Here is an 11,591-nt window from a genome sequence, read left to right as displayed (position 1 = left end):
GTAGGTGACTGTATAGGTAATCAGTAAAACGTTTTCATTGTACACGCTTCCACTGATATGTAATAAGCCCTTTTATTCCGATGATCGTAGTTTTCGGATAACTGAAGTATGTCGACACCAATACTGTTGAATCGAACGGTCTTTTCACTGGATCATAAAACTTACAAAATAAATTAGATTTATTTAGAATATTTTGAGTAGAAAATTTTAATCATCTAAAATTCGTTAATAATTTTTTGAATGATGAACGCTTTTGGCATCTTTGGCGTAAAAAAATTCTCTGCATAAAATTTTATCAGTATGTAAGGAGTTGCATACTGGTATCGGATCTTTCTTATCCGACATCACCAACCCAATTTATTGAATATTCTGAAACATGAAAAAAATAGTAGACCTAATCAAATTGATTTCAAATTTGAAAATAACTGTTCAGAGAAAAATCCTGAAACCCCCGTCCTAACAAAAGAACAATTTCTGGCAGAGTTCCAAAATATGCAAATTAGCAAAACATTGCCTTAAAACAACCCCATAAACGGACTTTTGCACTAGTCCATGCACTCAAGCTCGCCAAGCGTGTGCCAACCAAGTTCAGTACTGCCCCCCATATCGCCAAATCTCATTTCTTTTACAGGCAGAGTCTTCTTGTCCGTCAGATACCCTTCATCTTGAGTCACAACTCCTTCATCGTTGTTGTCACAGTTGCATTTTTTAGAATTATGAATGCATTCACCTGGAAATGAACAATATTTGATAAGTCATTCAGTGGTTTTCAGCTTTTGTGGTGGCCACCTTGGAACTTCCCATAGGCTCAAATTACCTCTGTGCCATTGTTTAATTGTATTTTATCGTCTGAATTGTATAAACCAATATATATATATATATACCATATATACATACATATATATATATACAGGGTGGGCAAAAAATTTTTTTGTAGCTCACCCAGTATATAAGCAAACCAAATACTGGTAAAAAAGAAGTGTAGCAAGTTTAATAATAGTGGCGAACCTAATATTTAAGCACTGAACATATATTAATATAGACTCTCGGATTTGAAAGGAAACTTGCGGAACCCTGATTGAAAATCATTGCACCAACATATCAAACAGTGAAAAAGGTTTTTTACTCAGTCTTATAAGGAGATTTCTAGTAGGCCAAGCTAAGTATGACTATCTACGTAAAGTATTTTTAAGCATTGATGTAAAAAAAATGTTTACTTACTTAAAATAGCTTCAATAGAATATCATTTTTTGTCGGATAATTTATTTTTAAAATCAAAGATTTCCAATGTTACTTATAACCAATTTCGAATGTATTCAATTAGCCGATTCTTTTTCTTTACTTTTTTTCATCTTTTCATTTAAATAGCGTAATATGAATACGAGTATAATGTACCTGTTTCGCCACATGCACAGTAGTTATCCCTCATGGAAGTCGCGCCTCCCCAATAAGTCATTTTTTCTCCTTCTCTTGACACCCACCAGGCATAACTGAATATTCGGGATCCCTGACATCGGTACTGTACAAAAGACGTTTGAACTTTAAAGACAGACAAACTTTGAAAATAGATTCAATATTTTATGAGAAATCCACTATTTTCAGATAGCTATTTTCCCGATCATATTAACTTGAGCTGATCTCCTTGCGTCAAGCAGTGCGTACACGTGAAGCACCGCTATGAAGTTGTGTAATTTCGGTAGTTCGTCGCATTTTAGTCGTTACTTTGCCAAAGATGAGTTTCTACTACTTTTGAGTGAGTTTACGCAATGTACGACTATGCACTAAGTTCTATGCAGTTCCATTAGCTCCCGGCACCTCAGCGCTTGACCGTAACTTTGTACAGTGATAATTCTTCTTTACTTCTGAGTGAGTGCCCGTACCTTTGCTCAGAGATGAGTCTCCTTCACTTCTGAGTGAGTGCCCGTAACTTTGCTCAGAGATGAGTCTCCTTCACTTATGAGTGAGTGCCTGTAACTTTGCTCAAAGATGAGTCTCCATTACTTCTGAGTGAGTGCCTGTAACTTTGCTCAAAGATGAGTCTCCATTACTTCTGAGTGAGTGCCTGTAACTTTGCTCAGAGATTAGTCTCCATTACTTCTGAATGAGTGCCTGTAACTTTGCCCAGAAATGAGTCTCCTTCACTTCTAAGTGAGTGCCTGTAACTTTGCCCAGAAATGAGTCTCCTTCACTTATGAGTGAGTGCGCGTAACTTTACTCGGAGAGGAATCTTTTTTACCTCTTAGGTTAGGTGCGTGTAATGCTTAACCATAGCGTCAGTAACTTTTCGCATTTCAGTGGCTACTCTCCCTCCTGGGCGAGTGCGCATGATCTTTTTGAGTCAATTCAAAGTGGATCGGAGTCGTACAGAAAGCATCTTCACAATCTAGTAGCAGAATACATGTTGTGACATAGTGTTTAGGCCCCAACCTCACCCCACACCAATCTCAATCACACAAGGGGTTCATGAGATGATTTTCTGGGAGTACGAGCAAAGAAATTAACACAATACCGTTTGTCGCATCATCAGGCTTTGAATTTTACCATGCTTACCTTAATATATTGTCGACATCTTCCTGACTGCTCCATTATTTTCAGTATTTTGTCATTTGCTAAGTCATACCGCGGCACTTTGGAGTAGCAACCTCCTGGCTCACAGCCTGGAATTGAGAACTCTTTTGTCGAATCGTGGGATACTTTGGTTATTGCTGTAGATAAAAGAGAAAGTGGCATATTAGTTTTCAATATAAAAAAAATATCAAGCTGAAAAAAGATAGTTTTCATTATTTTTATGAAGTATTAAAAGTTTCAAACGTGAAAAAAGAACTAGATGGTTAGGAGCTGAATCCTACTAAATTTCCTGACATCTCCGGTTTCATTTATTATGGTAGGCTTGACTCCAGCTACAACAAAACGCCATGGCCCTGGCAACTCATCCCTGATTGTACCCACCAGGCATTATGATTCTCAGTAATTGCTATCAGTAATTGAGACTTACCTGTACCGGAGCCGAAATCACACCATACTTGGTAGGAATCTCCTGTCGAACCCAGACGATAGTTCCCGAAAGTGAGTTGCCCCATTTTATTACGTAGTTGATGACATGTGAAAACTTCATAATGGGCTGAAGTACAATATAAGTAAATTAATTGACGCGGTGGCTCACATTAGAGATTAAAGCGTTAGAATCGACAGTGGTGACTGGTGACACATACCGGGTAATAAATAGGGAAAAAAATTCCGAGCCAGCAAGTTTCTCGCAAGTTTCAGTGAATGCTTGTAATACTCCAAAATCATTAATTTAACTAAGCGTTTCAACTGTGGTTAATAAAACGTGATTTCAAACCTGAAATCGAAATTCTAACAACCCGGAGTCAAAAAGTTTTTCTTTACCCGGAAAATTTTTTAAACCGGTTTCGAGAACCGACTGCAAATTTCCCAGATAGGGATGAAAGTATGCAGAGAAAAGAAAACTTATTTGGTACCGACTCTATACATTACAACAAGCGTAGATAAATATTACAGCCCGGAGTCGGAGTCAAAATTCTGGTACTCCCGTAGTGTATGTACCAGATTAGGGTCTCGGCATAATTTCATTCCAATTTTCCTTATTTTAGTTCTATTACGAGTTTGGGGACTGTTTGTGGTAGCCATATGATTATGCCCCCTGCCCATAGGTTTTAGTCCCTTTACACAACTTGATGTAAAAAAGGCGAACAAAATTAGTTACCTCCATATTGGTAAACACACTTCTGAAGCGCCAAAATTTTTCTTAACCCGGAAAAGTGTTTTAATTCAGGATTCGATTGTAACAACACTTTGCTATCTACTTTATACATTACAACAAGTTATCTATTCAATCACACCTGCACAATGGTGATAAGATGGAACTCCCCCCAATCTCTCTGGAAACCGGTAAAATCCATGTGTCGACATCCCATGGCTGGAGAAGAGCACAGCACAATCAGTTACGTCTGAATGCATTGAAAAATATTAGCATTTATATCATATTCGATGGTAGAGTGGGTAGTGCAAAAACTTGATTCTAGAGAAATTCCCCCGTTTAAAAAAAAAGAGTGTAACCCATCAAAAAATAACAATAATAATGAGAAGCCGGAAACAAAAGTGTGTTGCACTGTGTTTTCGATACAAGCGTGGCGCGATTGGGCGCATCTACGATCGTGTCAGACTCCCTTGTTTCAGAGACAAAAAGAGTGTTTGCCTTGTTGAACCCAAAATCGTTAGGGGCAGTGAAACCGATTGATGCGAGACTTTAGCAAAATAAAAAAGTAACCATGAAGTACTGAATTTCACAGTTCTGGAGTTCTTGGAAAAATCGGAAATGGATTTTTCGTTTTGTAGGTGCACAGGCCGTAAACAAGCGATAGTTCACAGGCAACGTAGTTTGACGACTTAAAACTTGTTTTAAAAGTAAAAGTTTTGGAGGAATTATGCAGACTAATCCTCAGGTTTCAAAATGAACAATTATAATGTTGGAGCTTCACTAATAATGGCTGAAAATCTGAAGCATTTCGACCATAGTTTGGATTGAAAACCCATTTTGCCCGAACAACAACAATTTTGCAAACGATTCATAGAAATTTGAATAACAAAATAGCCATAATGTGAAGTTTTTACCAATTAACTCCGTTACCCACCTTCATACACAGCGAAGTCGCAATAAAATGAGACGATTGAACTTGTTCTATTGTCTCGCAATGGGTAGTATCCGGTAGCGGTGACTCCGTGCACTTCGTTGAGCTCTTGGCAGCTTGTTGCACCTGCGTGAAATATATATATTTTACAAAAGGAAAGTAGAGACAACGTTGCAGATGCGTTGAGCTATTTCCAACTAAGGCTGTACCGGATGTCATATGATTTATCAGAATATTGTACCGAATGTCATACGAAATGTTAGAATAATTGCACCGAATGCCATATCGTATATTTAAAAATTGCACTGAATGCCATATAAAATGTGAAAAGAATTGCAAAATTTTACCGAATTTCGTATGAAATATTGGCGCTCCAAAAGTATGTGTACCAATATAGAGGTAGCTAGTTTTGTTCGCCTACAGTCTCCGAACTTAATAGAGCTAAAATGAGGGAAATCGAAGTAAAATTATGGCCTAACCCTAACTTGGTACACATACTACCGGAGTACCGGGATATTAAAAGTATTGTACCGATTGTCATGATAAATTCCCAATGAATAGCAAAATTCCACCGAATGTCATATGAAATGTCGAAAGAATTATACCGAATGTGATATATAAAATGTTAAATGCAATAAACCGAATGTCATATGAATTTTTCTAAAAATAATTCCACCGAATGTCATACGAAATGTTGAAAGAATTATACCGAATGTCATATGAAATGTTTAGAGAATCATACCGAATGTCATATGAAATGTTGAAAGAGATATATATATAGAGAGAGAGAGAGAGAGTGTTAATGATTTGGTTTCAGCGAGACTAACTACTTATCCTTCTTCTATGCTTTTGTGCCGGTGGATCCGCATGCATATATTGCCAGGATGCTGTAGCAAGAGTAAAGATAACTATCCTGAGTAATTCAATAAATAGTCTTGCTGCACACTAACACAAATAAATTTCTGTAACGTTTCGTTGAACTAGTTGAACTATGTATGTCTGAAGAAGTCTGACCTTGGTCAGACGAAACGTTACAGAAAAATATTTGTGTTAGTGTGCAGCAAGACTCTTGAATCACTTATATAGAGTGAGCTTCTCTCTCATTTTCGCGGTACAATTTGAAGTCTCTCTCGTTTTGGCGATAGACTTCCAACTTTTGCGTGGCTTGTAATGCATTTCTTATGGGATTTGACAGAAATCAATCATTTGCGTCGGTTTTTTCTCGTCTTTTACTTGATCTTGAATTGTTTATTATTAAATATGAGATGCTAATAGATCACAGTCCACTATGCCCTCCATTTTTTGACTTTTTTTTAATCTGCGTAAGTCGTGGATTAATAATATGGCCAACGTATCAGTCAAAAGCAAACATTAACGACCACAGAACATTACCCAAGGTGGCTTATCGGAATCGCCCTTCCATTTATCTGTTTTTGGCCATATTTTATCACTTGACTACATTTAGTGAAGCGATCTCAATATGATTGCGTGGCCTGTCTCGGTAGTATCCGAGCTATACATATAAATTGATCTGGAGTGCGCTTCGCCCTCGTTTCGAAGGTCCCGTTTTGACTTTGGAGTTTGTTGGTTTGAGATCAGTCAAAAACAATTAGATTCTATTTCCACTTTTATTTTATTGTGTTTAGGCCCTAAATTACTATTTTTCAAGCACGAGATTCCCACTATGTCGTCTTCGACTGTCCATAACTAGCTGACGTATATTTACAGCGACTCATGTTTTTTTCATCCATATACAGCGCACTTAGTACAAACGAACGCGAAAAACAGGCCAGACCACGATCAGTACGAACGAAATTTGGAAGCCCAATGGAGGCGATCAAATTGTGCCGCGCGTAGACAACGTAAAACGAGAGAGAAGATCGATCCATATATTTCCAGTTCAGTGACCGAATGCTATCGAAATTTTTTTAAAATAATTATACCGAATGTCATGTGAAATGTTGGAAGAATTGTACCGAATGCCATATAAAATTTTTCAAATAATTATATCGAATGTCATATAAATTTTTTTATAAGAAGTATACCGAATGTCATATGCAATGCTAAGAGAAATGCACCGAGTGTCCTATACTGAACTGCTGAAAGAATTGTACCGAATGTCATAGGAAATGCCCTATGAATTGCGAAATTCCACCGAATGTCATATGAAATGTGGAAAAAATAATACCGAATGTCGTATAATTTTATTTTAAAAGAATTATACCGAATGTCATATCAAATTGTAAAGAATTATACCGAATGTTATATGACCAGACTTGAGTCCCCTTCTTTTTTTTTTATCTCGAGTCATTTTGACATAAGGACTCGACACGTCATTCTATCGGTTGGTTCCAGTCCAGACAGTGTAATAAAAACTTGATGACACATTCGTAGCTGCAATAATGACTCGAGACTCTACTTATGACTCGGGGCAGTGGTTACTCGACTTTTAGACACGGTAGTGCAGTGACCTGATTTGGAAATTAAATTTGCTTGAACTGGCCTCGAAACTCGATTGACTCGCGGTTTTGGGTTTAGGCACAAGAATGAGATTATTCTAACTTGATACGCTTCATTGATTTTTCACCTTACGTTTTTGAGCAAATGTATGTAATACGCGTACGCGATAAGAGATTGATAAAAGATCTTACTCAGCATTTGGAAAAAGTTTTCGTTAATCCTCCTCTCGTCAGCGTCTTCGCCATGTTCCCCCTTTCTACCTCCCTCGCCCTGGAAAAGAAAAATCATTTTATAGTAGTAGCTTCTTTACTAAGATTGTCAAGTCGAGAAAACAAACAGTTGAAATCAAAACAAAAATTGGCTTCTGTTCGGATTGGCAAAATATTTCACCCCGGGTTTAGAAAAAAAACGACCTCAGCTCAAAAATTAGCAAAAATTTGACCACAACCACAATCACAATCTGCGGAAACCATAACGAAATTTGGTTCAAGTATTAGGTTATTATTCCGGTTTTTTAATCACAGTTTTGAAATAAAATATTGACCACGATACCAAGAATTCTATTTCTAGACCTTTGGAAATTACATGGCTTATTCTTAGTTATTTCAATTTTAAAATTCTATACTCTGCTACTGCCATTGTGACCACATTGATTGGGGTTATTGATGGGGTTGTTTGTTTTATTTTATAAAATGATCACTTTGGCGGACTTGGCCATAAGGTATATATATACAGCATATTGTCTTTTCATTATTGCATTCTTATAGGGATTAATACAATTCCCTTCGCCCTCTTCGTTTAGCCTAGCCTAGTCGGCCATCTTTTCTGTTTATTATGCAGTAATCTAATTACAACATGTATTTGTTACGCGTTTTACCAATTATTATAATTTATACAAATATTATGTCCTAATTTTGTGGGGGCTTAGAACGGATCAGGGCATTTACAGATAAATTGCGTCTCTACTCACGGAATTTTTTTTACCTAAAAGTTGCTTTCATAGGTAGAGTTTTTACTGTAGTTGCCATCAGCAGAAAAAGTTGTCTCTTTTTGTTATTGATCTTACGGCATTGTTGGGAATCCTTGTTGAGTTAAAAAGCATAAATTTCTAAAGAAAACTGCTATTCAAATTTATTGTCACACCACTTTCAAACGAATTCCGTGAAAAACACGTTTTTATAACATTGTGTATTTTGCAAGTTAGTTTTGTTATTATGACAATGGCATTCAGGTACTGGTATGGGCTTTGTGACGCGAAGAGATTGAAATTGCTCGCACGTTGCAGATGAATTAAACCAAAAGCTGGTTTCGCGTGCACACCATTCATAATTAACACTTCTCCGCGGGTCGCACAGTTTTTCTTTGCGGGCCGCATTTGGCCCGCGGGCCGCAGTTTGCACACCCCTGATCTAAGACTCTGTTTTGCAGATAATTCTCAAATCTCATGAGACTGAGTAGATAGGAGGTTTGGAAAACGCTCTTATTCGATTCCCAACGCATCTACGGAACTGGCTCCCCAAGAATTTTAAAAGTTCATATAAATATATATTGAATGAATGGATTCAAGTCTCAAGCCCCCGTTTTAAAGAGTTCAAAATTTCAATCTCAGAATCGACAAATTAAAAAATTCGATTTGCCGACATTACCGGAAAATAACGCCAGAAGATCGCGGTTAAGCGGAAAGTCACCTAATTTTAGACCACAATTTTCCACACACAAATCATCGTAAATTACGACCATAAGGCGCATCGGCCTATACGACGCAACGGTTTTTAAGAAGTATCGTGTTACCGTACAAAGCTCATTAAGCAGAAAAAACTCAATATTTTTGTGATTATCGTGTTTTGTTTTTATGAATATCGTATACATGTTTTGAGTGCGACAATAAAGCACTATCTGATCCATACATGGGGCACACAATCAAACGAAGTAAAAATTAATTTAAAGTGCAATTAAAATACCGTAATTGATTTTAGATATACCTCAAATGGAAGAGAGCCCAGTTATTGGGAGGAACCCTGGACAATTTTTTTCTCAATTTGGATGTTGTTACGTAAGGAAAATTTTGGAAAAATTTGCTATTATATTTCCCGGTAAGACGGTTCGTTAATAAAACAAGTCCTGCTGCAAACAGAACGAAGACATTTTAGGACAAAAATAGAAACAATTTGTATTTATTAATGTCAGCTGAGAACTTCAAATCAGACTCCAAAAACCAACTCCGACTGTGATTTCGGATTTCGACTCCTAATACAACCTCAGAAATACATATAAACTATAAGCTTTTACAAACTGATACCGATACTGATCCGATACCAGATAAAAAGCCCGATACCGATACACCCATATTCGAAAAGGACCGATATTGCGTTATTCCGATACTATGTAAGTATTACTTCAAGTGTGCAGGGCAGACGGTTCAAAACAAGAGTGTTTGAGCATTGTCAATAGGGCACATTATTTCAGATCAAAGAAGAGAAATATCACACACATATATATACATATATATATATATATTAAGAAGTAAGTGTTCGGGATCCAAATGCGTTAATTGATTCAGATTCATTGAGCACTGGCGCTAGTTATCTTGGTGTTTAATTAGAAATCCAATAGGATTTGGCTACTTTGGGTGGTAAAATAAAAAAATGTTTCGCCGTCTTATCCTATGAAACTGATACATTGAGTTAGGTGCGCAGTATTCTGTGCCAATATAACGTCGTATTTTATATTTTACACATCGGAAAATCCACTAATATTCGATTGATATATTTCTTCATAATTACCATGTAATATTAAAAATTTTAATATAAAAATTTGGCAGCGAAAATATTCAAATTAATCGAGCCAGTTTGGCTGATAAATAGCTGGAATCAGGTCTGAATCCGATTCCCGTTTCTACTAACGGGGGTGGGGACGTGCATGGCTCATAGTTCACGATCTATCCAAGCAAAAAATAATTTCAAGATCAGTATTCTAACCTATTTGTAAAACATTTTAAATTATATTGAGAAGCTAAATGTATCTGAAATATCGGTCTAAATTTAGCCGATACCCGATACCGATACATCAGTACATCTCTAATTTGAATATTAGCCGAAAAGAGTGCCTAACGGGTAAATCGCCAAATTTAGCTTTGCTATACAATTCAAGTGCCCTGCCACACATTACCACAAATTTATTTCATTAACGTTTCGTCTGACCAAAGTCAGACTTCCTCAGACAAGCAGTTTACAGCAAACTTAGCTGAGTTGACATCTCGGGTTTAACTATTCCCCGGTGTGTAATAGATCGGGTAGGCAATGCTAAATCATGAAGATTTCAGCCTTTCTGAATAATAGTAGCTCCTTACTTATCGTAAGATATCAGTGACTGTACAGAGCCTAGTTCGGAGAGAAAGCCGTGAATAAGCGTCGATATAAAAAAATTCGGTTTCATGACATTTGAACCCACGTACATTTGAACCCGTAATTTGAATCCACGACAATTGCACCTGCATACTATTGCACCTATGGAAAAAATTTTTAAGGATATTTGAACCCATACTGACCCTAACCCATAAATTTTAGCATCCTCATATAGATTGAACCAGCGGATATACACATGGGTTTAAATGTACGGTCACCAAAAAATTCATATACTGTATGAGCAAAAAAATTCGAACTCGAGACAAAAAGTTTTGCAACCTGTCTTGTAAAATTCGACCAGATTCGGGGATTTCACTCCGGTTGCGACTCCCTCTATAACAGTTAGAAACCCAATTACACCAACCTTGATTCCTCTTTCTCCTTTTGGTCCAGCCACTCCCACGGGCCCCATTTTGCCCGGAGCTCCGGGATTTATAGTTTGAGAATCTTCTCTTTGTTGTCTGTCCGCCCCACAGCTGACTTGCACAACATTGCAAGAGTCTGATTTGGAAGGAAAAGGAACCGACTGAGAAATCTGGCATCGTGCGATCGGTATTTTCCAAGCTAACCCGATGAAAACAGCGAGCAATAAACTTAGTTTTACAGTCATGATTATGATCTAGGACTTTAAACTAAATTGTGAAAAAAAATAAATAATCTTGTGACCGCACAGACATTAGTTTCGAAAATACTGAATATAAAACATTAACACAGTGGTTACCAATCCCCGACCATTTCTATAAAAAAAAAATCGGTACTCCCGAAGTATGTGAACCAAGATGGCGGACACCGGAACGTAGTATGTGTACCAGGTTAGGGTTAGGCCATGATGTTAGGTACAAATACTACGGCAGTCACTTGGCTAGTCCCCGGACTCATAATAGAACAAAAAGAAAGAAAATTGGAATGAAATTATGGCCTAACCCTAACTTGGTACACATACTACGTTCCGGTGTCCGCCACCTTGGTGCACATACTTCTCGAGCGCCAAAAACACAACTCATAATGACAAAATTGTGACAATTAAAATCCTGCGCTCACTTTAGTATCGTACTTTGCTTATGAAATGAAGTTT

General features: G+C 37.2%; 1 protein-coding gene across 1 annotated transcript in view; it reads right to left on the bottom strand.

Annotated features, from left to right (window-relative positions):
• Positions 1-545: 545 nt before the first annotated feature.
• The window catches only part of LOC120326421 (uncharacterized), a 169,384-nt gene continuing 158,338 nt past the window's right edge, over positions 546-11,591 (bottom strand). The window contains exons 2-9 of the mRNA XM_078111983.1: positions 10,881-11,148; positions 7,304-7,382; positions 4,656-4,778; positions 3,864-3,971; positions 2,996-3,121; positions 2,551-2,705; positions 1,396-1,519; positions 546-730 (exon numbers count right to left, since the gene is read on the bottom strand). Of these exons, the coding sequence (XP_077968109.1) occupies positions 546-730; positions 1,396-1,519; positions 2,551-2,705; positions 2,996-3,121; positions 3,864-3,971; positions 4,656-4,778; positions 7,304-7,382; positions 10,881-11,126 (1,146 nt within the window). The 5' untranslated portion in view covers positions 11,127-11,148. The remainder of the gene's footprint in view (positions 731-1,395; positions 1,520-2,550; positions 2,706-2,995; positions 3,122-3,863; positions 3,972-4,655; positions 4,779-7,303; positions 7,383-10,880; positions 11,149-11,591) is intronic.

Source organism: Styela clava, chromosome 4 (assembly GCF_964204865.1).
Source record: "Styela clava chromosome 4, kaStyClav1.hap1.2, whole genome shotgun sequence".
Classification (NCBI taxonomy): Eukaryota; Metazoa; Chordata; class Ascidiacea; order Stolidobranchia; family Styelidae; genus Styela; species Styela clava.
This window is presented reverse-complemented; position numbering and strand designations above follow the sequence as displayed.